The sequence below is a fragment of the Desmodus rotundus genome, chromosome 5, assembly GCF_022682495.2.
Source record: "Desmodus rotundus isolate HL8 chromosome 5, HLdesRot8A.1, whole genome shotgun sequence".
NCBI classification, from domain to species: Eukaryota; Metazoa; Chordata; class Mammalia; order Chiroptera; family Phyllostomidae; genus Desmodus; species Desmodus rotundus.
In genome coordinates, this window is record NC_071391.1 from 47,430,881 (window position 1) to 47,457,408 (window position 26,528).

Below are 26,528 nucleotides of genomic sequence, written 5' to 3' on the forward strand. Positions count from 1 at the left end.
AGACGAGTAGAGAGGTGCAAAGATGCGGATGCAGAATGGGTGGTCCCACACCCATGTGTGATGGATAAAAATTGGGAGCGATACCTCGGGAGTGAGGGAATCCTAGCCCCATACCAGACCGCCCAGCCCAGGGTTCCAGTGCCAGTAAGATAAGTCCCCATAACTTCTCACTGTAAAAACCAGTGGGGGTTGGGATGGTGGAAGAAACTGTGGGTTCCTCAGGAATCTCCTCTTGAAGGGCCTACAACAGACTTAGGACTTATACAGGCTTATTTCCTCCGGACTTCAGCAACGGGGCAGCAGCTGGAAGGGCACCAGCAACGTACCCAGAGAAATTGAAGTGCCTGGCATCAGGATGAGTGCCAGGGACAGCTTCCTCCTGGACAAAACTCCAGATGCCAGGCATTGTCCCCTTTCTGATCCCTCCCTGACACAGAGCCACAAAGTGGCAGCACCATATTAGAGACTCCATCAACTTGGTTTACACGATTTGCCCCACCCTGGTAATTACCTAAGGCTCTGCCCCATCCACTTAAAGGTGCACTTTTCTACAATAGGCCATGCTACTAAGAAAGGGAGTCAAAGCAGCTCTACCAAATACATAGAAACACATAGAGAGAGGCTGCCAAAGTGAGGAGACAAAGAAATACTGCCCAGATGAAAGAACAGAACAAACTCCAGAAAGAGAACTAAACAAAATCTATCAGATGCGGAGTTCAAAACACTGGTTATTAGGATGCTTAAGGAACTCACTGGGTACTTCAACAGTATAAAAAAGACTTAGGCAGCAATGAAGATTACACTAAGTGAAATAAAGAAAAATCTACAGGGAACCTACAGTGGAGTAGATGAAGCCAAGAATCGAGTCAATGATTTGGAACATAAGGAAGAAAAAAAACATTTGATCAGAACAGCAAGAAGAAAAAAGAATCCAAAAAATGAGGATAGGCTAAGGAGCCTCTGAGACAACTTCAAATGTACCAACATTTGAATCATGGGGTGCTGGAAGGAGAAGAGAAAGAGCAAGAAATTGAAAACTTGTTTGAAGAAATAATTAAAGAAAACTTCCCTAATTTGGTGAAGGAAATAGACATACAAGTCCAGGAAGCACAGAGAGTCACAAACAAGATGGATGCAAAGAGGGCCATATCAAGACACATCATAATTAAACTGCCAAAGGTTAAAGATAAGGAGAGAATTTAAAAGCAGCAACAGAAAAGCAGTTAGTTACCTACAAATGCACTCCCATAAGACTGTCAACTGATTGCTCAAAAGAAACTTGGCAGGCAAGAAGGGACTGGTAAGAAGTATTCAAAGTGATGAAAAGCAAAGACCTACAATGTAGATTACTCTATCCAGCAAAGATATCATTTAGAATGGAAGGGTAGACAAAGTGCTTCTCAGACAAGGTAAAGCTAAAGGAGTTCATTATCACCAAGCCATTATTATATGAAATGTTAAAGGGACTTATTTAAGAAAAAGAAGATCAAAACTATGAACATTAAAATGACAATAAATTCACAACTATCAACAATTGAATCCAAAATACAAACTAAGGAAACAAGCAGAACAGAAACAGAATCATAGATATGGAGATCATTTGGAGGGTTATCAGGTGGTAGGGGGAAGAATCGGGGAAAAGGTACAGGGATTAAGAAGTACAAGTTGGTAGGTACAGAATAGACGGGGATATTAAGAACAGTATAGGAAATGTAGCCAAAGAACTTATATGCATGACCCATGGACATGAACTGAGGGGAGGGATTGCTGGAGGCAATGTAGGGCACCAGGTGGAGGAGGGCAAACGGGGAAAATTGGGTCAACTGTAATAGCATAATCAATAAAATATATTTTTTAAAAAGGAAACATTCCTCTAAATGCCATAAGAGTTCTCCTGCCATATTGTGCTTAGCCCCCCACAGTATAATAACTTGGGAAGATGACAAGAGGACCACAGGGGCTGGGAGGAAAGGGAGCAGTACTAGCACTAGTCCAGAAGGTGGACACCAAGCAAGAGAGACAGACGGAGCAGAGCTGTGTCGTGTTGGTTCCAGTGAAAGCATGGAGATAAGGAACTGAGACCTGAGCTAAAAAAGATCAGATCTAGCTAGATTTTATATTCCAGAAGTTCAGGGGCGTAACACATCTGAGCGTAAGTTGCTCAATCAGAACGACCTGGGTTTAAAATGCAGTTCTGTCTTTTATTTGCTGGGTGATTTTGGCTAGTTCACCATAATTTTTGAGCTCTAGTTTCTTTATTTGCTAATGAGAATAAAAATAATGAAGATTAAAGGAGAATACATATATATTAACAAGTCCTTCCTTGAAGGGGGACCTGGGAGGCACATCTCTGGGCTAACACAATGAAGATGTACATGGAAACCCTATTGTATACTTAGTGGTAGTATACACACTGTTTCTACATTAGGTTTTTGTTTTTATTGTTAGGCACTTAACAGTGTGTGTTAGAGATTGTTCCACATCAGCACAAATAAATCAAATTAGACGGTTTTAAAGACTTTGTAGAAATCTATCTATATATATATACATACACACACGTATGTATGTAAAGAACCAGATATAGATATAGATATATGTAAAGAACCAGATGTGTGTGTGTGTATGTGTGTGTGTATAGCTCTGGTTCTTTAAACCAATAAGACACCTGCTACCTCAAAGTAGTCCCAGTCTTGAAGTGGAGAATTTTTCTCCTCATGTGTGATCTGTCCATGGAGGAGTTTTGAAACAGGTTTGTGTTACTTTCTCTTTTAGGTGGCATTTTGCTGAGTACCAGTCGGCACTACAAGACAAAACCCACCCATGGCATTGGAAGATACAAGCACCTAATTAAAGAACAAGAGGTAAAGGGGGCAGGGATCCTTTAGAAAAGGAGAGTGTGCAGCTTTTACAACACCCAAAGATCAGACTTGCATAGGCTGGCTAGTATTGGAGCTAGAAAGAATAGGGGGTCGTCCCTCAGTCCTCTCTAGTTACTTAATTTAGATATTATCCATAGTGGAGATGCTTCTGCCAGTTCCCAATCTTATCCCTAGGCCAGGTTATCACAGTAAAAAGCAAATGATTTGTTTTTATTATTTGTGATACTTTAAAATATGTTCCTGGTACTTGGTGCAGTATGGACCTCACAACAGAAATGATACATCAGTTTAGTTGAGTGAATGGTGAGTAGTAGAGGTGGGCTGACATTTGTAGCCAACTAGCTGAGCTTTATAGTAGGTGCAGATTTAAAATATGTATGTGTTCCTTGAATCCGTTATCACAGATTATTGCGAGTTAGTTCTAAGCATTATAAGATTATCTAGCCCATCTCTCTGGCTCCAGCCGCAGGATTGCTTAGATTTCTGTGCATGTGCTGAGGATTTGCCGGTGGGACAAACACAACACTGGCCAGAATGTCAGAAGGTCTGGCGTTGAGTTATAACTCTGTCACTTCCTGTAAACAGTACCGTTAAGATTTTGCTGTTCTACCTGAGGAATCTTCAACATCACTTTTGGTTCTCAGGCTCATTTTAATGCTCCCATGTAACCATGCTCATCCCCCGCTGCCTCTGTCTCCTTGGCAGAAGTTCTATACCACTGTACTTGGGCCTCAGCAGCCACTGAACTTGCCATGTTCTCCTGAGCATCATCCCTGTATCAAGGCATTTCACTAGAGGAGCACTGCCATGTCTGAGGCCTGTACCAGGCAGCCTCCCAGCAGGGAACAGCTCAGTTAAAATGGTTTGTTTGTGGTGGGAAAACTATGCAATTGGGAACCAGGAAACTTGTGTTCTAGGCTTGGTTCTGCAACCCATTAGCTTTGTGACTTTGGTAAGTTAACCTTGGTCCTCTGGGCATGGCAGGCCCTGAAATTTTATGGAAAATGTTTTCTATGTGTGAATTTTTCTGAAAAGAGAGTCCCTAGCTTTTTTCAGGCTCTTCAAAAAGGTTGAGAAACCCTGGATTAGAATATCTTTGAGTCTTTCTGCTTTGATATCATGTATCTCCACGATGCCATGAAATATTGATCGAACATCTACTGTGTGCTAGGCACTGTTGGGGGTGACTCGCCTAGTCAGACTGGGTTGAAATAAAATTTTATAGGATGAATGAACAACAGCTGGTTTATGCTTAGGGAGCTAGTAAATCATTTCAAATGAGACACAGATGATTATGCTGCAAGCAGAAAGTGACAAGTGCTAACAGGAAGATAGAAGGTGCCATTAAAATTCAGAAGAAGGAGTGATTTTTACACCCTTTCTGAGTTGTGACACCTTAGAGTAGTTGTTGGAGTCATTTGATTTTAGGACATCCCTATTCTAAACATCCCACATAAATTAGTGGGAAATGAAATTGGTTTTATTGGGGGGGTGTTGTTTTTTTCCCCCATCTTTAAATCTTTAATAAAAGCCCCAAATTTAACACTTTTAAAATTAAACTTCTGAAAATAATTAAAAAAAATTTTTTATTGTTGTTCAAGTATAGTTTTCTGCCTTTTCTCCCCACCCCAGCCCAACCCCCGCAGCCCTCCCCACCTCCCTCCTGTTTCCACGCCCCCCCATTATTGTCCATGTGTCATTTATAATTGTTCCTGCAAACCCTTCACCCTTTTCCCCTTAAATTCCCTCCCTTCCCTTTCCCCTCTGTTTACTGTCAGCCTGTTCTCAATTTCAGTGTCTTTGGTTGTATTTTGCTTGTTTGTTTATTTTGTTGATTAGGTTCCTGTTAAAGGTGAGATCATATGGTATTTGTCCCTCACCACCTGGCTTATTTCACTTAGCATAATGCTTTCTAGTTCCATCCATGCTGTTGCAAAGGATAGGAGCTCCTTCTTTCTTTCTGCTGCAGAGAATTCCGTTGTGTAAATGTATCATAGTTTTTTGGTCCATTCATTTACTGATGGGTACTTAGGTTGCTTCCAGCACTTGGCTATTGTAAATTGTGCTGCTATGAACATTGGAGTGCATAGGTTCTTTTGGATTGGTGTTTCAGGGTTCTTAGGATATAATTCTAGTGCTGGAATTGCCAGGTCAAAAGGCAGTTCCATTTTTAGTTTTCTGAGGAAATTCCATACTGTTTTCCATAGTGGCTGCACCAGTCTGCATTCCCACCAGCAGTGCACTAGGGTTCCCTTTTCTCCACAACTTCTCCAGCACTTGTTGTTTTGTGTTTTGTTTTATTTTTAATGTTTTGGGATCCTCCATCTTAAGATAATTTTCTGCATATGCCATGCCCGACACACTCCTTACCTTGGTATAAAAGGAAGTTTAATGCCATCCATCTGTCCCCATCTTTCTCTGTAACCTCTGCTCCCATCTCATGGATTCTGTGCTTCAACTGCAGTGGGCCTCTTGCTTTTCATCTGGATGGCCATGCTGTTCCAAGGCCTCTCATATGCTGTTCTCTCTACTTGGAAGACCTTCTCCCCCTTTTCACTTGTTAATACATCCTCAACCTGTAACTCTCAGTGAGAAGCAGGGTGAGGACAGAGGAAATAGATCTGCCCTTCTGAGAAAACTTCCTGGATTCCCTGCACTGGGTCACTTGTCCTACCATGACTTCCGCAGTTCCCGTGCTTCCTCTGTCCTGGGACCTAGTGGTCTGTTTTAACCTTCTGTTTTGATGGCCATCTCCCCTTCTAGATAGTGAGTTCTCCAGGGTAGAGGCCATGTCTCATTTTTCTGTATCCTCGGTGTCCAATGCAGGGCCTGGCATCAAGTAGACACAGTAAATATTGATTGAGCTGAACTGAAATGTGGTTACTGAAGCTGCCCTGAGATTTATAAATCAGAACTGCAAACATGGCCCACTATCTGCAAACAGCTGGCTCCAGATGACCTTGGTTGCTTGAAGGGAGCAATGCTCCCTTTGTTGGTGTTACTGGCTTTTCTCTGATATCATTCATTGTCCTGGGGTTGCTAGCACAGTAGCACTGGATAGGAGTGGAAGCTGCTGCAGGCTCCTCACCTCCTGGATGGGACAACACAAGGAAAGCTCTTCGCTGCCAACTTGCAGAGTCTCCATCCCGAGTTCCTGTCTCCTCCCCACACTGGGGAACTGGGCTGGAAAAGCTGGGAAGCATCTTATGGTTCCCTTTCTCTGCTGAAACCTAGGACCTAGAAGAAACACTCAGTAGCCATATTCCCATTTTTCCCTCTGTGGGTCTCAGGCTGAGCCCTCTATTCTTTTGAGCCCCAAATCCCTGAGATGAGAATTAATTCTCATGCACTAAGCTCCCAGCCCTCGTCCCATTTCTGCTGGTCCCATTTCTCTTCATTCCTCCTTCCAAAGGTCCCACAGGCAGTCTTCAGACTCCTGAACCTTGGGAAGGAAAATGAGCACCTACTTCATCTCAGCTTTCCCTGGCAGTACTGGTTTTACCCCTTTCTTTCTTGAATGGCCTGGTTGGTTCCAATTCCTCCATCCTGTGCCCTTGTCCTTGTTACTTCTCTGAGGAGTGAGTGATAGGGGAGATGAAAATGAAACTTCCTCTTGGGTGGCAACATGGGGATGACAGCAAACCATGGGATTCCGGGTCTCTCAGAGCGTGGACCCAACCTCCTCCTCAGTGTTTTCTCTTTTTGCACCCTCTGCTTCAGACACATGCCTCATACACCCATGCTGTCTCACGCCTCTGTGCCTTTGCACATGCTCCTTCCCCTTATGGGACAATACCTTTCTTTTCTCTCATCTCTGAGTCCCAGGCTGACTGGTGGCAGTGCGGGATCACATTTCAGAGCACACCTGCACACCGAGTACTGCGTCTCAGTGTGTAGATCAATTATCCTCCCAAAGGCCCTGCATTATTCTGTTAACGTTAAAAGGCCTCAGAGTGTTTGGAGTGATTTTTATTAGACAGAAATGAAAACAATGTAGTCCTTCATATTTGTATAGTGCTGGGGCATTTCTCCTAAGACTACTTCCTTATGTGCCCTCAGTTGTTGTCCTGCTTTCAGCCTCGGGGTAGTAGCAGCCCAAGAGTCAGAGAATTGCCAAGAGGAAGATATAGGAAGATGAAACAGAGGCAACATAAATTGCTGTCAATTTGTAGTTGTTATGTTTTCTGTCTTCTGGGCCCTGGGGCAAGAGAGTAAGGTGTATCTTTTGTAACATCAGTAATTTACTTCCTTTTTGTAGAATGGCTCCTAGGACTCCGGATACCTTTACTCTTGGAAACTTAATGCTGCTTTTACCGTTGACATCTGCCATTTCTGACACCCATTTATTTTGTTGTAGCACCCTTAGCTCCATGAGGAGACTATGGCATCCTTCCTGGAAACATCAGCAGCTCTTTATCACTTTATGGTCCTAGCTTCCTGGGAACAGAAAGACTGGCTTTGCCAGCCCAGGGACTGTAGGACTAGACATGGATTATAGGACTGGGTTAAGAAGAGATGTTTTAAACCAGCATCCATGTTTTCCCTCAATTATACCTCTTGTAACCCATTAAAAAGAAAAACCATCATTTAGCACCTACTATGTGCCAAGTACTGTGCTGAACATGGATGGTTCTCAGGTGAACAGGACAGTCTCTTTCTACAAAGGGTGTGCAGTGGGCTAGGGAAGATAGTGCTCATATAGGGAACTTCGGTGAGCAGAGACAATGGCTGTTTTATTTACCGTCCTATCGCTCATGCTAACCCTGGTCTGTCCCATCACTAGTGGTCAGTAAATATCTGTTGAATAAATGAGTATACATGGCAAGTGACAGAAGTGTATTGGGGGGCTGCTGTGGGGACACAGCAGAGTGGTGTCTAACTTAGCCTGAGGAATCAGGGAAGGCTTTCTTGAAGAGCTTGAGCTGAGTCTTAAAAACTGAGCAAGAATTTACTCACATTAAGGGTGTTGGGTAAAGAGTCAAACACTTTGGAGGGAGGGGAAACATTCTGGGCAAAGGTGGGAGGACACTGATCCTGGAGATGCAGTTAGGAAACTTTTAGCAGTTTGTTAATCCTGGTGTTTCCAGTGGACCCTAGGGGCTGAGGGGACATGAAACCTGAGACTAGGCAGGTGTGGATCAATCTTTTTAAAGATACCATTTACGGAGTAACTCCTGTAGACCCTCGTGTGTCTCTGCTCGCTGCCCTTTCAGCTGTACGCATCTGCGGCGCTTGTTCTTGGGCTCCCCTTAGGGACGTAATCAGCGTGGTGCAACAGGGTAGTTTGTGTTGGACTTGGGCTACTCTCCATGATTGAACTGAGAGGATCTGTTCTTTCATGTGTGTCTTTTCTCTCTCTCCCTCTGAATTGTAAACTCTTTGAGGCCTGGGACTATGTTTTCTATTTCTTTGGTGTCTCTCCTTAGAATGGTTGAATCAGCACTTTGCCCACAGGAGGTGCTTAATAAGTGCTTTATTCTGTAAAGCATACCCATAGGATACCAGGACCATGCTTACCTCTATAGTAATCATAATGTCCTATCTGTGTACATTAGTCAACTTTTTAAAAGATACCATTTATTAACTGCTATATAGTAGACACTGTAACTACTATTGACATATGTCAGGCTTTAAAAAACATTTCATTTACAAATGGTATATTTTGACCTGGGTGATGTGGCTCAGTGGATTGAGCACCGGCCTGTGAACCAAAAGGTTGCTAGTTCAATTCCCAGTCAGGGCACATGCCTGGGTTGTGGGCCAGGTCTCCAGCTGGGGGCATGTGAGAGGCAACCAATCGATGTAGCTCTCACACATGGATGTTTCTCTCCCTCTCTTTCTCCCTCCTGTCCCCTCTCTCTAAAAATAAATAAATAAAATCTTTAAAAAAAACAAATGATGTATTTTATTTAATCCTCGGATATCCTATGGTCATGAAAGATCTCATTTGAAGAATAAAACTCTGAGAGATTAAGTGACTTGCCCAAATGGCTAGTAATTTCCAGAGCCAGTATTTGAACTGAGGATGGTCAGATTCCATCTCTCATCCATGCTATTTCCATTTCCTATAAATTCACTATTTTGAGCTTTACCAGAACCTTAGGTGTTAAAGATGAACAAACCGACACCCAGAGAGAATACTCAATGTCATGTAGTGACTCCGTAGACAGGATTTGGGTCCGGATTTGTTTTGGCTTCCATCTAAGTCTCATGCTCTTTACGCAGCACCAGGCTTTGCCTGTGCCACCCCCGTCAGGGCCAGGTCTTCTGTCTGGTGTATGTCCCTTGAGTGTGCCACATGGAGTTATAAACATAATCACTTGCTGTTCAGAGTACCATCACCAAATCACTCAAGACCCCAAGTGTAAATCTTAGAATTTCTGGAAGCTAAATACACTTTAAATATATCAGTGTTCTCATTTGAGGATTAGGATGATACAACTCCTTCCCAACTTTCCCACCCTGTTGAATGCCATCTATAGTGATACTATTAGCAGAAGCTAGAGGAGAGAGCCTGGGCTGCTAGACAAAAAGTAGTTAGCGTTTGCCATTTCCTCCCTTACTGTTGTAACCTTAAATAAGTCACTTCCCCTTTCTGGGCCTCCACTTCTCCCTTGTGTAAAATGAGGGAGGGAAGGAAGGAGAGACTACATTATCTCTAAGATCCCTTCCAGCTATAGCAGCCTGGGATTCTAATTGGACTCCTTTCTCTATCTGCTCTTTTCCAGCAAAGTTTCCTAGTAACCTTGGGCAAGCAATGTGCCTTCAGAGGATCCCAGTTTTCTGTCTGTCAAACAGGGTAATAGTGTGGCCATTTCTGTACAAGAATGGTTTAGTAATTTAGTCCAGCATCCATTTGGGGGATCATAGTGCATTCCTACAGGGATCTCAGAATGGCCACCCCGGGCCACCCCACAGTGAGTCCAGGTCACTCACAGGAGTGCCAGAGTTTGATGGTGGACAGCAGTTCATCTGGCCTGCCACCTCTCTCCCACCCTCCCTTTTCTTCCTGCCTGGCTCTCCTTCCTGTGCAGTCATGGTGGACCCCTAAACACAGCTCAAGTCAGGTATGTCCCTGCACGTGTCTTTAGTAACTCCACAGCAGTCACAAATGCCGGAACTCAGGCAGTCATAATGGAAAAGCAGGGAAGGATGAGAAAGATCGTGCAGATGAAAGGATAGGAACTAGGGGCTGAGCTTCTGTGCAGTCAGGCTCTGCCGGTTATCCTGTGCTCTGGCTCAGAACTGAAATATAATCACAATGGGCTCCTGATGGTGGGTGTGGATCACTCCGGGCACATCTAGGCCAACAAGGAAAAGCAAGCGAGATGCCCAGAGGGATACTGGAATCAGCTTTCTTTCTTTGTTCCCCCAAGCGACACCTTTGAAAAGCCCTGGCATTTTCTCTGGTTAAGAAACAGCTTCTGAGAAGCTCCTCCCCTCACTGCTGGAAAATTTCAGCCTCTCCCCATTGCATTCTGACGTTAGCATTCCCCACAGCTAGGACTGCAGTGCTGACCGTCATCATGGAAAGCCTGGGTTGCTGCTGTTGGCCTCGGGTGTGGGGGCTCTGAGAGAGCCAAGCCCCTGACCCAGGATAGTTGGTCTCTGGAGGATGGCGTCTCACTCACTGCAAGCTCTCGGACCCTGGGGTGGACACCGCTGTGAAGAGCTTCAGGGATGCAGAGGCTGCAGTAGAAAAATCCCTGCACAGGGGCGGTCAGGCGGTCTGGGTTTTAGTTCCTAGCCTCTGTGCTGTCTGGCTGTGTCACTTTGGGGGACTTAGTCTCTCTGGGCTTCATATTCTTACCCTGCAAAGATGAAGAACTAGGACAAAATCATCTCTAAATGCTATCCTGTTCTAAAATTCTAAAATAGTGATTCATTGTATGTTTTTTCTGTCAGGCCCTGTGCTAGATATGAGGAATATAAAATAAAAATAGTACTAAAATTTAATATTTATCAAGTGCTTAAATGTGTGCTACAGATTGTATTAACTACTTTGCACACAGTGTGATCTTCAGAACACCCTCGTGAGATCAGGCCTGCCATCAGCACCACTGGCCTTGCGAAGGACTGTTTCTTAGTCCTCCCCTGGCCTCCCCACCGTGGGTCCCTGATCTTAGACTGACCTGGGGAGGAGTGATATGAGAGAGCCGTTCTACCAAATATCTAGACTTATTACAAATCTCCAATAATTAGGACTGTGTGGTTTTGGCTCAAGGACAGACAAACAGCCCAGTGGAACAGAATAAGCAGCACAGGGACAGACTTGCGTGTCTGTGGACACTTAATGATCAAGGTGACATGCAGCGGTGCTGGATCAACTGGGCTGGCGATCGTTGGGGGCGGGAGATGGCTCTTCGCTACTATTTCACACCATACACAAAACTACTTAGAAAGAGACTATAGTGCCCTGGCTGGTGTGGCTCGGTGGATTGCGTGCTGGCCTGCAGACTGAAAGGTCACTTCAGTTCCCAGTCAGGGCACACGCCTGGGTTGTGGGCCCAAGTCTCCTGTTGGGGGCATGCAAGACACAACCAATAGATGTATCTCTCATCTGATGTTCTCTCCCTCTCTTTCTCCCTCCCTTCCCCTCTCTCTGAAAAGAAATAAAGAAAATCTTTTTAAAAAATGAGCTATAGATCTGTTCCTTACACCAAAAGGTTACAGGTTCGATTCTGGGTCACAGCACATACCTAAGTTGCGGTTTCCATCCCTGGTCAGGGTGTGTACAGAAGGCAACTGAACGATCTCTCTGTCTCCCCCTCCCCCTTCCTCTGTCTCTAAAATCAATAAACATATCCTCAGGTGAGGAATTTTAAAACGTCACTATAACCATAAAAGAGTGAGTAAACTGAATTACATGAAAAGAACTGCTCATCAAATACACCATTAAAAAGTGAAAAGGGAAGCTGCTGAGAGAGAGAAGATATTTACAGACTTTTTGGATATATAAGCAAATAAATATGTATGTAATATACACACATACACCCCTACCCTTTTTTAATATGTATGACAATATTGTGAACACATTATTATTCTACAGTTTGCTTTTATCATCTAATTTACTTCAAAGGCCTTTCCATATCAGTACATAAAGAAGTTCCTTATTCCTTCTTATAGCTCCATAATGTACTATTGTATGGATGTTCCATGATTTATTTAACAAGTCCCCATCTTGATGGGCATTTAAGTTTGATTATTTCCAGTTGAGAAATTTATTGATCCTGATCTATTTTCCCAGGCCTCATTTTAACAGTGGCTTGCCCAAGTTGACATGCAGTGAAGCAACAGTTTACATGAAAGAGAAAAGTAGAAAAAGTTTCCCATCTCCCAATTCTTAAATTGAAGACTGTATAAATAATTGCAGAATTTTAAAGCTAGGAGGACTAAAAGAGAACTAATGCTGAGTTTCCTTGCAACTAATTTCTCTAAGATTCTGATGAAAGCTAAGGTTCTCTCAAAAAATGTGCACGTGTAAAATTTTGCACATAAATTTTGGGGTTGACAGACTCCTTGAAATTCCTCTATGGGTTCTAGACTAAAAATCTGTTACCTAGCATAAGCCCATCAATTTAAAAATTGGGAAACTAAGGGCCAGATATGGGAGGTGAGTCTCAAAACAAGTTAATTGTAGAGGATAGTCATTTGTATTTATCTTAAAGTAATGCCAGGAATATTCCATTTCCTTTCCTTGGCTGATGTCGCAGCCCAGACTGGCAAGGGAAGCTGCCCATTCGTTTCCAGGATAACTTTATTTTGTAGGTACGGTAACCCGAGAGAAAACTGGTAAACAAATTTATATGGAAGATTAATTTTTAAAAATAATCATAAGGTATGATTAGAGTTTCTTGTATAATAGTTTGATTTATCTTTCTCTCTTTGTTTTCTGTTCAGCCCAAGAAGAAGAGGGGAAAAGTGGAAGTGAGATCCATTAATTTGGGGACAGATTATGAGTATGGGGTTTTGAACATTCACCTGACTGCATACGACATGGCCCTGGCAGAGAGTTATGCCCAGTATGTTCACAACCTCTGCAACCATCTCTCCATTAAAGTGGAGGAAAGGTATGAAGGATGCCTTTGCATGAAATATTCTTGGTGTGGGTAGCATGCTGTGCTTTGTTGTTAATTGAGGTTTTGAGATATAACTTACATGTAGTAAAATTCACCATTTTCAGGTATGTAGTTTGCTATAATCAAAATATAGAACAGTTCTACTTAACCCCAGAAGTTCCCTGGTGCCCAGGTGTAGTGTAGTAAGTCTCCTCCCCCTTTCCCCCCAAGTCCCTCGTAACCACCAACTGATTTTCTGTCCCTGGTGTTTTAAGTTCTCCAGAACATCACATAAGTAGAACCGTACAGTATGTAGCTGTTCATCTGGCCTCTTTCACTTAGCATAATGTGTTTAAGACTCATCCATGTTTTTGTAAGTATTTTATGACTGTGGAGTATTCCATTAAATGGTGGACTTTAATTGGCATATCCATTCATTCATCAGTTGATACACATTTGCATTGTTTCCAATTTATTGGTAATAATGAACAAAGCTGCCATAAGCATTCTCATGTAGGTTTTGTGGGTCGTATGTCTTCTTTTGTCTTGGATAAATACCTAAGACTACGCTTTTGTGATTGTGTAGTGAACGTACGTTTAACTTTATAAGAAACCACCAAACTGTTTCCCAAATTGGCTGCACCATTTTGTATTCCCACCAGCAACATATGAGTGTTCCAGTAACTCCTTCTCCTGGTTGGCACTTGGTATTGTCAATTTTTTTTAAAGGTATTCTAATGCATACATAGCAGTATCTCATAGTGGTTTTAATTTTTTCACTTTCCTAATAAATAAATGATGCTGAGCATCTTTTCGTATGCCTGTTTGCCTTCTGTATATCTTCTTTGATGGCATGTCTAAATCTCTTGTCTGTTTTACAAATTGGGTTGTTTGTTTTTTATTACTGAATTATGCAAGTTTTTACAATCTATTTTTGAATACTAGTTATTTTTCAGTATGTGTTTGCAAATATTTTCACCCTCTCTATGACTTACCTTGCCATCTTCTTTTTATTATTTTTTTAAGATTTTATTTATTTATTTTTAGAGAGAGGGGAAGGGAGAGAGAGAGGGAGAGAAACATCAATGTGTGGTTGCCTCTTGCATGCCCCTTACTGGGGACCTGGCCTGCAACCCAGGCATGTGCCCTGACTGGGAATCCAACCCTTTGCTTCACAGTCCGGTGCTCAATCCACTGAGCCATGCCAGCCAGGGCCTCCATCTTCTTAAAAAAAATTTTTTTTTTATCTACACCCAAGGACATGCTTATTGATTTCAGAGAGAGAGAGAAGAAGGGAGAGAGAGAGAAAGGGAGAAAGAGAGGGAGAGAAACACCAGTGCGAGAAACATTTATCAGTTGCCTCTCACATGTGGCCTGACCAGGAATCAACCTGCAGTCTTTTCGTTTATGGGACAATGCTTCAACCCACTGAGTCACACCGGCCAAGGCTCTTGTTATCTTCTTATCTGGGTCTTTTAGAGGGCCAAAGTTTAACTTTGACGAAGTTCAGCTTATCAATTTCATTTTTTTCTTTTATTGTTCATGCTTTCAGTGACATATCTAAGAAATCTTTGCCTAACCCAAGATCACAAAGATGTTTTCTTCTTTCTTCTAGAAGTTCTATAGTTTTAAGTTTTACTTACAGGTCTATGATCCATTTTGAGTTATTTTTATCCTCACTCGAGGACATGTATATTGATCTTAGAACGATGGGAAGGGAGGGAGAAAGAAAGGGAGAGGAACATTGATGTGAGAGAGAAACATCAATCAGGTGCCTCTCATAAGCGCCCAGATCAGGGACCAAACCTGCAATGTGCCCTGACCAGGAATCGAACTGGTGACCTTTTGCTTTGCAGCATGATGCCCAACCAACTGAGCCACACTGGTCAGAGCTCAAAGTTCTTTTTAAAAAATGTACCTCATCCGCCCTGGCTGGTGTGGCTCAGTGGATTGAGTGCTGGCCTGCAAACCAAAGGGATGCCGGTTCAATTCCCAGTCAGGACACATGCCTGGGTTGCAGGCCAGGTTCCCAGTAGGGGGCACGTGAGAGGCAACCACACAGTGATGTTTCTCTCCCTCCCTTTCCCTCTGTCTAAAATAAATAAATAAATCTTAAAAAAAAAGAGTACCTAACCAATTGCTCAAGTGCCATTTGTTAAAAAGATTTTGTTCTTCCATTAAATTGTCTTAGCACCTTCTGCAAGTCAATTAACCATGTATGTATAGATGTATTTCTGTACTCTGTTCCATTACATTGATCTATATATCTGTGCTGACACCAAGACTACACTGTCTTGATTACTGTAGCTTGATTACTGAAACTACAACTTTGTTCTTTTTTAAAATTAGTTTGGCTATTCTAGGTACTTTGTTTTTTCATAAAAATTTAGGATTAGTTTGTTGATTTATCCAGGAAGGAGCCTGATAGAATTTTGTTGGGATTGTGTTAAATCTGTTAGATCAATTTGAGGAGAACTGATGTTTTATCTATTTTAATTCCTCTGATCCATTAAGTGGATATATGTCCCATTTATTTAGGTATCCTTTGCCTGCTCTGCTTTTTATTTACTCTTTGAATTTGTTGGAAAACTGTGGGGGAGGAGAACTAACACTTACTGACTCCCTACTCCAGACCAGGCACTTTACATATCTTATCTTAGTGTTTTGGAAAGTGTGGGATGCCCCCTTTGCCTTAAATAACATTAAGTCACATCATGAGAAATTTCTTCCCTTTTTACTTCTCATTCAACCTAGTACATCAAGGAGAAATTCTTAGTGTGGTTCTGGTATGTCCTTAGCACCACTTCAGCACTTCCTAATCTTTATAACAGAGAGGGGGGACCTCTGGCTCACAGTCTTTACCTAGCACTGGAATCTAGCTAGAATTTTATAACATTATTTGGTTTTCATTGTATTTATTTTTAACTTTCTATTTATGACAGCTGATACTGGTTTTCCATTTACGGTAGTAATATAAAGTCAGGCCTATTGAGATACAATTTACGTTCAGTAAAAATTCACCCTTTTGGTGAATAATTTCTGAGTTTTGATAGATACACACATTAGAGAGTAAATACCATCATAATCAAGGTATAGAACATTTCCATCATCCCAAGAAGTTCCCTCCTGCATTTGTAGTCTTTCCCTCCATGTACCCCTAGTCCTTGCAACTACTGATCTGTTTTCTGTCCCTATAGTTTCTGCCTTTTCCAGAATATCATATAAGTGGACTCACGCAGTATTTTTCCTGTGAGTCTGGCTTCTTTCGCGTAGGATAATGTATTTGAGACTCATCCATACTGTTGCCAGTATCAAGTTGTTTGTTCCTTTTTGTTGCTGATTAAGCACTTCATTCAATGGATGTATGCTTGTTTATCCATTTACTAGTTGAAGGGCATTTGTGTTGTTCCCAGTTTTTGGGCAATTATAAATAAAGCCACTATAAACACATACGGGTTTTTGTTAGCAGTTAAGTTTTCATTTCTCTAGGAGTGTGATTAAAGGGTCAAATGGTTAAGTGTAGTGTATTTTTAAATTTAGAAGAAACTGCCAAACTATTTTCCAAATTGGTTATACCATTTTCTTTCTTATCAGCAACATGAGTTCCAGTGGGTCTAAATCTCAAGTTTCTTTTTTAAATTAATTTTTTAAGTGTTGAGTTAAAGGAAAATATTTAATAAATAATAGTTTAGGTGGTTTGCCATTGTGACAAGGTAATGGATGGTAAAATATATAGATATGGCAAAAATTATACTTTCTTACTCACTAGATAGATATTAGTGTTGTATGTTCCCATTGTACAGATGAGGAAACCAAGGCTCAGAATAGCTAAAAGTCACAGAACTAGTAAATTGTCTGGATTTAATCCAGTTCTGCCTGACTCCAGTATTTTTAATTCTATAGGGTCTTGTTTTAAGTCACTAAGCCAGATTTGAACTTTTGAACCTTAACAACTTGGATATAACTGTACTAAATGCTATTTGGAAGACGGGATGATCAGGTAGGATTTAGCTCTTGCAGCAGATAGTACTTCAATTGTTTCAGGCCTAAGGACATGCTTTATCTCTTTCTGATGCCCCAGAGAGTTGGTTGCTCTTCCAGCACTTGATACACTCCTTGATCATGTCACTTAGTGCTTTGGGCTGTGATGGTCCATTCATGTGTCAGCTCCCCTGCCCACTGACTAGATGGGGACTCTGTTCGTCTTTATTTCTTCAGCACCTAGCACAGGGCCTGCTGCCACATGGGGAGCATGAAGCCATTTTTGAAAGAATGACAGGTTCTTGAATATGACTGCACAATCCAGTTATGTGGTATACATTTCCTAAAGTTTAATGACAGTGCTTTTAATTAATTAAAAACTATTGCTACTATTGATTGAGCCTCTTCTTGCTATGTGATAAGCATTGTACTAGGCATTCTAACTGGAGGACACTAAGGCGAATGTTCCTGATTTCAGGGAATATGTATGTGTGTGTGCACACACAGAGATAATTTTAACACAATGTGGAAGGTGGCAAGTGAAAGGTAAAGTGCAATGCCAGTGCAAAGAGGCAGAGTAGTATAATAATTTAGAGCAATGCCTCTCACAGTACCACTGTAGGAAGAAGCTTATGCCAAAATGTGCATTCATGCTTTGTTTCCTTCATCAAAAAAGTCTTGCCATTGAAAAAATTGTTGGCTGAATTCAGTATTGTGTTCAGTGACTGTTGTATGCTCCTTATCTTGTCCTGGACTGGTAACGAATAGTTTGCTCGCCAGCAGCTTGTCTGTGGACCGCACCTTGAGTAACACAGTATGAGTTTTGGAATCAAACTGCCTGATTTAAATCCTAGTTCTACCAGTTATTGGCAAAATGACCTTGGGAAATTCTGAACCTCAGTTTCCTCTTCTGTATAAATGGGATGATAGTTTTCTTATTTGAGTACTGAAAATGAAACAATGTAGTATATGATAGCACCTAGCAGAGACTGGAACGTTACAACACCCTAAATAATAATTAATAATTAATGAAGAGATTTTTTTTATCAGCTGGCAGGGATTGTGGTAGCAAAGACGCATTAAATGTCATTTACAGAATGTTATCTTAACCTACAGTGATCAACTCCCTGGCACAGTGTTTTAAATTTTCAGAAGGACTTTTCAAAAGATGCTCTTTTTTTAACCCAACCGTGGAAAGCTCTGACTGCATTTGTTGAGCACCTACTGTCAACCAGCCACTGTGCTAATTTTTTGTATATTGTTACTTAATTCAAACAAGCATGTTGCACATAATGAATCAAAGCTCAACTCTGGAGCCAAACCACCTAGGTTTTACTTGTGCTCTGCTGTATTCTTATTGTGTGACATTGGGCAGTGTACTTAGTGTCCTCATCTGTAAAATGGGGTTAATTAAAGTACCTACTTAAAAAGGCTATAGTAAAAATTAAGGGAGTTAATATATTTTAAGTGCTTACAAGAGTTCCCAGCAACTACTGGCTGCCACTATTATTATTTTATTATTATTATTTATTATTATTATTATTGCTTGCCTATAGTCATATACCTAATAAATGGCAAGGTCTGGATTTCAACCCACTTTTTTTATTTTTATTTTTTCAAATTCTCAATTCCTCCTAACTGGTTCATCACACAGCTTTCAGTGTGATCTTTCTGGAATGGAAATAAGAGCGTGTCACTCTCATGTTTAAATTCCTTCCATGGCTTCCCATTCCTTTCTGATCAAATTAAAAGTCCTCATATGGCTTACTAGGTGCCCCATGGCCTGGGCTTGCTTCTCTTAACCTAACTCATACTTTCTTCTCCCTTTCCCTCCAATTACACTGGCTTTGTTTTTGTAACTTCCCACCCAAACACCTTGCATTTGCTCTCTCAAGCTTATAATACTCTTTCCCCTTCACCTAACTAACTCCTGTTTTTTCCTCAGGTTTCACCTTGAATTTCACTTCTTCAGAGAACCTCATTAAATTAGGTCCTATGTTATATGTTTAATAGAAGTGAAGGTTACATAATTTCCCTTTCATAGCAGCCATTCCTTACCCTTGTAGTTACTTGGCTTTTGTTGGTCTTCCTTATTAGACTCTTAAGATCATTAAGGCGAGGACTGTTTCTGTCTCCGTCAGCAGTCTAACCCTAAGACCTTGCCCAGTACCTGACATATAGTAGGCAAAGAATAAATATTCGTTGACTTGGACTGAGACCTACTAGACATGGATATGACTCCTAGAACAGCAGAATAAATGATGTGCTGTTTTTTGCTGGCTCTTTGTTCCAAATAGCACAGAGCATAAAGAGTATTTATTTTCAGCAACTCATTTCTCTGCATTGATTGAGGTTTTCAGACTATCAAGTTGTTAGGCATTCTCACTGCCCAGCTTTTCATAGATGAAATAATTTTTTCTCCTGATTTTCATTTCATTATGATCCATTTTTCCTCTGAGGGGGCGGGGTAGGGCTTTGACCTTGAGAAGGAATTGAGCAGGGGAACAGTGTGCAGGCTTTTGTTCTAAAAATGGTCTGCTTTGCTGTAGCTGCATCTCACCTAGGAGACGAGAGGAAGGGGCCTCTCATGCAGGTCCCTTAATTTGCCTGCCTCCCTTGCTGAGCAGTTGCCTGGAGAGATGGAAATCTTACTCAGCTGGGAGCAGCTTCCAAGCCTGAAGCTGATGTAGCCCCTGTGCTCTGTGGAGAGAAACAGCATCACTCAGCGTCACTCTGTAAGGCTACTCTGTTTTTTTTTAAAGTCCACTTCCATTATTTAAAATGGAGGTATAATTTATGTGTAGTAGAGTCCATAGATTCTTAAGTTCCCTAGCACCCGAGCCAGCTCCCGTCTGTCACGTCTCAGGCAGTACTCCCAAAAGGTAGCATTATTTTGTCATGTTAGATTGACTCTTGAAATTCAATTATTTCATTTTTTCCCATCTGTCTTTACTGTGATCATCAAAGTAATGTTTATTGTAGAAAATTTGGAAGGTATGGAAGCGTATAGACATTAATGGAAAATTACCTATACTCTTACGACTCAAAGGCCTATTCTACTTTGAAATGACCACAGTTCCCAGTATTCCCCTATCAAACTATGTCTGGTTTTTCTGTTGGTTCTCTTTGAGAGTCTTTCATGCTTCCTTGCCTTTGTAATAACTGCTATACTTTTGGGGGCAAACACATCTATCCATTCTTTAGATCTTGATTAGGCACTTCACCTATGAAGCCTTCCCTGAACCCCTCTTCTCTCCCTACTGTCCCTATAATATTTGGTACATACCTATTATTGTCTTCGTCTTACTGTAGTGAAGATGTTCATCTACTTACCTGTTTCTCCAAAACACTCTTAGCGAACTCCTTGAAAGCAAGGGCTACATATATTGCCCACCAGAGTGCTTAGGACAGAAGAGGCTCTCAGTAAATGTTTATTGAATGAATGAATGAATGAATGAACGAATGAACAAATCAATGAAATATTGATAAAGTATGTGAAGAATAAAATGTATACTCAGTAGCACGAACAGACAACTCCCTTTAGTCAGACTTATTTGCAGAATGTCAAAAAGGAAAAAGTAGCATTTTAGAGTGCTTTTTACTTTCCTAAAAGCTTTTACAGTTATTTTACTTGATCTCCCATTACAAGGCTATGAATGTGTCATTTTTTTTTTTTAATATAGGGAAGCTACTATCAAATTTGAATTGGAAGAGATCAGAGATCATGCTGAAAAGCAGGGAATATTATTTAGGGAGGCTACCTGGAAGAGTTCACAATACCTAGCATTTGCTCACTGTTCACAGGAGCAAGGGAACTGGCATTTGTAGGTGTAGTGTGCCAGGCAAATTACTATGTAATCTCAAGTATTCATTGCAACAACCCTGTAACTAGATATTATCATCCTCATTTTATAGCTGAAGAGCCTGAGACTCAGAAAGCTGATTTGTCCAAGGTCAAATGGGCAATAAGTGCAGAGCCGACATTTAAATCCGAGACTGACTGTCATGTCTCTAACCCATGTTCCATTACACCAAACTTCCTTCTGTAGCAGTCCATCTGCAGAGGGCGTGCCCCCGCTCTTAATTAATGAAGCTTTTCATGGCATGAACATTCAGGAACTCTCCTGTTACAATGACTCCATTTATCTTCAGTTTGATGAACTTTTTGATAAGATGAACACTACTGCCATATTTCTGTGTAGCCATAAGTCCTATTCCATCAGACCTAACACTCATAATACTCTATTGATATGGGCCTAGATTAGAATCCCCTTCTCAGAGGGAGCAGCGACTTGCTGTAGTAAATATTGCTAATGAGTGGCAAAGCCAAGATTTGACCCCAAGTCCAGTGTTCTTCCCCCTGTGGCGCGTAGATCTGCTGGAGCTGAGTATAGTGAGCACAGATTCTACAGCAGTGGATCCAATCAGGGGACATTTAATAGTGTCTGGAGATAATTTTGAATGTCACCACTTGGGGGTACTGCTGGTATGTGTTGGGTAGAGGTTAGGGATGTGTAGGCCAGCCCCCTCACCCCCCAACAAAGAATTATCTGATCTAAAATGTCAGTAGTGCTGAGGTTGAGAAATCCTTCTCTAAAACTATTGGGTTTCAGGCCTTATTTCTCTAGAAGAGATGAAATACCCAAAGTTAGCCTCCAAATCATACCTGTTAATGAGCTTGATTCTTTTAGAATTGGCTATTCTTTAGTAGCAGCAAATACTTATTAATCACCAGGTTTTATTCAGATTGTTGTAGTAGGCAAGATTAGGGATGTAGAAAAGTGTTAGACATCACCTGTCCCCTCAGGGAGGTGAGAGACTCCTGGAGGGGGTTTAAGAGGATCTGAGTACTTTGCCCTGGCTGCAGACAACAGCCCTGGATTCCAGGAGCTGTGCATGCAGTAGTGGCTGTACTCAGGGACTACCCTGACTGAAGTGGTGCTGTGGGCTTAAGGGAACCCTCCCCATAGCTGACTCTTCCTTTCCTCAGTTATGCGATGCCCACCAAAACCATGGAGGTGTTACAGCTGCAGGACCAAGGCCGCAAAATGTTCCTGGATGCAGTTCTTACCACTCATGAGCGAGTGGTTCAGGTAGGCACTCTGGGAGAAACCTGAAATGTATTGCCTTTCCTGGTTCTTCTCTCTGTCCATTTTCCCTTCTTCTGCCATGCCTGTCTCTTCCTCTTGTCTGTCCCTTGAATGATGATGTTCTCCAGGTTTCAGTCCTTGCTTGGTCCCTCCACCTCTCCTTATGTAATAATACCTTTCCTCTACACAATCTCATCCATTCACCTGGCCTCGGTAACTGTCATTATATAGTGGTAATGTCTGGATCTCAAGTCCTGATCTCGTAATACCCAGTTGTCTACTGGACTTCTCCACTGGTGTGTTTCACAGGTGCCCTACACTCAGGGTTTACAAAACTAATTTTAAAGGAACTGATTTCCCTTTTTTTCTAGACTCCTCCCCACCTTTGAGACTAATGCTTGATCCTTCTTTGCTCTTGATATCTATTCATTCACCAAATTCTGAAGTTTCTACCTCTAACAGTCTTTTAGATCCATCAACTTTGTTTTACCCTCATACCACTGTGATCATGTCATTTTCCTGCTTAAAACCCTTTGGCGGCTTCCCTTTAAAAGCTCTGGCAGTGGTTCTCTGTCTTCGCACTGCTGAGACAGGTGGGTGCAACCACACCACCATGAGAGTGCTCGGAGCTATTAAAAATTCACAGTTAACATCACCTCCCTTTTTTTTATAACAGCTTTATTGAGAGTTTTAACCCATGCAATACAATTTACCCACTTGAACTGTACAGTTAAATGGGTTTTAGTACAGTCAGGTATGCAACCATCACCGCAGGCAATGTTAGAACATTTTCATCACCCCCAAAACTCTGTACCCATTTGCAGTCACTTGTCTTTCCCCATCCTCACGGCTCCTAGCAACCACTAATCTACTTTCTGCCTCTATGGTTTTACCTCTTCTGGACAGGTCATTTAAATAGAATTATACAATCAATATATGGCCTTTTGTGTCTAGCTTCTTTCACTTAGCGTAATGTTTTCAAGGTTTATCATGTTGTAGCATGTATCAGGACTTCATTCCTCTTTACTGTGAAATAATGTTCCAATGGATATCACCCCTTTTTGATCCACTCAAGAAACTTATCAGCAAGGTAATGAATGTTAAGGTAGTAACACCTTAAGTGTATGTTAATTTTTAAAATAACTAAAGTACTTAAAATCTCTGATTCTTTAAATATTATCAGGAATAAATTATTTGAGATACATCTAATGACAGGTCTAACTTGCTACTGAGGCCCACAGAATCAAGTCTGAACTCTAGATTAGCACCCAACTGCATGATCCTCCTGCATTTTCTTCATGCCCCATTCATCCCAGCTGCACATGGAACTAGTTTTAATTCCCTAGTATTGTGCTGTGCCGCCACATTTTACTGAATATTGCTTCCTCCGCCTGAAAAACTGCCACTACTGTTGAATTCTCCCGGTTTACTCCTGTTTTTCTTCAAGACTCCACTCAGATGGTACCCCTTTTGGAAGCTTTCTTTGACTTCCCCTGATTAATTTAGGTAGGTATTTCTCTGGTGGGTTTCTGCAGGCCCTTCATACCCTTCTACCACACATCTGATTCACCTCTGGATTCTCTGCACAAGGTCTGACACCAATCAGGTCATGGTCTATGTGGGTTAACTTGAGTTGAATCAGAAAGTCATCTTGAACTTGATAACCTCTTTGGTCCACTTATGACTTCCATTGCCTACAGGAGCAGATATAGGCCATGACCTTCTTGGCAAGCAGCCACCTTGGCAGAGAGCAAGAGAAATCCTGCAGAGACTGGGCTCCAAAACCAGCTCTGGAAAATCCGTCACCCACGGGTGGTCTAACTCTGCTGGAGCTGATATTTGAGCCCATGCCATGTCTCTGAATCACCTAGCTTTCAGCACCTCTCTTAGAGCATTTTCTTTCCTTTTGCAGATAAGTGGTTTGAGTGCTACATTTGCAGAGATTTTCTTGGAAATAATCCAAAGCAATCTTCCTGAAGGAGTCAAATTGTCAGTGAAGGAGGTAGGTGCTAGTTTGAGAAGGGGCCCCCTGGTGGCCCACCTGTGTTCAAAATATCTAGACTGCCTGGCTTTAGAAATAACAAAGAAATGTGGATAATTTAGCCCAGACAATAATCAGGAAAGGTGTGCAGGCTGCAATTACTGTGATCATTACTCTGGATTTTCAGAGATGATGCTTTATGGACCACTAACTGATGTTAGTGGTCCACCACAGCATCCTGATGTTAGGGGTGAGCTCATCACACCTCAAAATTCTCTCCCTCAGGCAGCCGTACAGCAAGAGCATGATTTAAGATCACATACAGTATAACTAATCAGAACACAAATAGGAAAATGTACTTTACAGAAAAGTTTCTTGGACCTTTGAGGTTTGACTGTGCTCTGACTTGGTAAAGAATACCAGTAAGGAGGAAGTCTGGCATGGGAAACTTGGAATACATTAGGAACTTTAGCCTAAATATTGAGTATTTGGGTCTTGTTGCCAAGATGATCCTTATTATGACACAGATACATCAGGTTATCTTAGACTTATGCCATTTGCTGCATGCAGCTCTCTTGTTCTGAGTCCATGCTTGTTAAGCCTCTGCTTATTATTATAGATCTGTATATAGGGAGAAAATGTACTGGTCATGCTGATTTGAAATATTCCAGTCTCTATGTCTGTTATTTCCTATTGTGAATGGAGAATTTTGGCACTCCTTTTCTTTCTTTCTTTTTTAAGTGCTTATATTGTGATACTTTTTTTTTTTTTGGTTTTTCAAAGATTTATTTATTTATTTTTAGAGAGGAGGGGAGGGAGAAAGAGAGGGAGAGAAACACTGATGTGAGGAGAAACACCAATCGGTTGTCCCTAGTATGCACCCAGACCAAGGACTGAACATGCAACCCCGGCACAGGCCCTAACTGGAAATCAAACTGGCGACCCTTGCCTTTGTAGGATGCCACCCGACCCCCTAAGCCACACCAGTCAGGGCAGATACTTAGAGAATTGTGACATTAGTTTGTTATGTATGTCTTCTCTCACTAGACCATACGTTCACGTAAGGCAGGGAGGAAGTCCAATTCAGCATTAAATCTTTGGTACCTAATACAAGTCTGGTATATGGTAGATACTCAGTACAGGTTAGCTGAATTTGATTTATTCTCTACAGAGTGACTGGTGGATCCTTTTTTGATGCTGTGAATATTTGAATAACTGAAAGCTCTGCAGTAATTCCCACTTATGTTTTCTCTCTCCAGCACTCTGAAGAAGACTTCCAGGGGAGGTTCAAAGCTCGGCCAGAACTGGAAGAACTGTTAGCCAAGTTGAACTAGCTCATGAAAGACTCCTGCCAGCACTGGAGATACTGAGTACCAAGGGGAAGAACTTGCTGGGTGGTCAAAGTTAAGCAGGAGACGTGGACCCTTAGATATAAGTATGAATCTCCACAGCCAGGCATGCGTCCTCTCCTCTGTGGAGGAGTACTTGACAATTGTCACCACCTTCCTTGGAGCCAAACCTAGGGATCCTCCATCTAATAAAAATCTGCTGATGATGAGTGTGTTTTTTTAAAAAAATGATTATTGAGGTGAAATTCACATACCACAAAACTAACCATTTTAAAGTGAATAATTCAGTGGTATTTAATACATTCACAGTGTTGTGCAGCCATGACCTTTATCTAGTTCTAAAACCCCATTGCCTGTTTTTGTAATAAAGGTTTCTTGGAACAGAGCCATGCTCATTCATTCACGTATCATTTATGGCTGCTTTCATGCTATAGTGGCAGAGTTGAGTGGCTGTCACGGAGACTATAAAGCTCCACATTTATTATGTGGCCCTTTATAAACACCGTCGAACCCTGATCTGAGTCATTACTGCTCAAACGTAAGCATGCATCAGGACTACCTGGAAAGCTCTGTAAAACACAAATTGCTAGACTCTACCTCCTCATGTTGATTTAGTAATTCTGAGTGACGGCCCAGAATTTGCACTTTTTACAAATTTCTAGGTGATACTGATGCTAAGTGACCCTTAATGTTTTCCCTGTTCTGACCATTAATGCATTCATACTTCTGTACATAAAAGCTATCATTTATTGAGCTAGACCCTGCGGTAGGTACATTAGCCCTAAAACTCTACCAGATTTTTAGGGTGTATATGAGTGTGCAGGTGGATCGGGTATCTGTGTGTAAGTACATGTCAGTGTCTTGAGTGTGTGTGAGTATATCTCACATTTATTGAGCCCTTATAAATGCTGTGTACTATATACAGATTATCCTTGAGGTTGGTGGTATTATCCCAATTCAAGAGATGGAAAAACTGAGGTTCAGAAAGATGAAGTGACTTCCTAGGGTCACACAGCTATTTAGTGGCAGAACTTTCTACCCTGTACTCCATTGCTTCTCTGAGATACTCCTACAAGTTTGTGGGAGCTCAGAGCATTTTACTATTTTAATATATATTTATATTTATTGGATATATTGGGGTGACATTGGTTAATAAAATTACACAGGTTTCAAGTGGATAATTCTATAAT

General features: G+C 41.5%; 1 protein-coding gene across 1 annotated transcript in view; it reads left to right on the forward strand.

The window, feature by feature from the left end:
* The window catches only part of MRPL48 (mitochondrial ribosomal protein L48), a 46,034-nt gene extending 20,487 nt beyond the window's left edge, over positions 1-25,547 (forward strand). The window contains exons 4-8 of the mRNA XM_024572578.3: positions 2,773-2,861; positions 12,780-12,949; positions 21,909-22,011; positions 23,921-24,010; positions 25,249-25,547. Of these exons, the coding sequence (XP_024428346.2) occupies positions 2,773-2,861; positions 12,780-12,949; positions 21,909-22,011; positions 23,921-24,010; positions 25,249-25,323 (527 nt within the window). The 3' untranslated portion in view covers positions 25,324-25,547. The remainder of the gene's footprint in view (positions 1-2,772; positions 2,862-12,779; positions 12,950-21,908; positions 22,012-23,920; positions 24,011-25,248) is intronic.
* Positions 25,548-26,528: the final 981 nt, after the last annotated feature.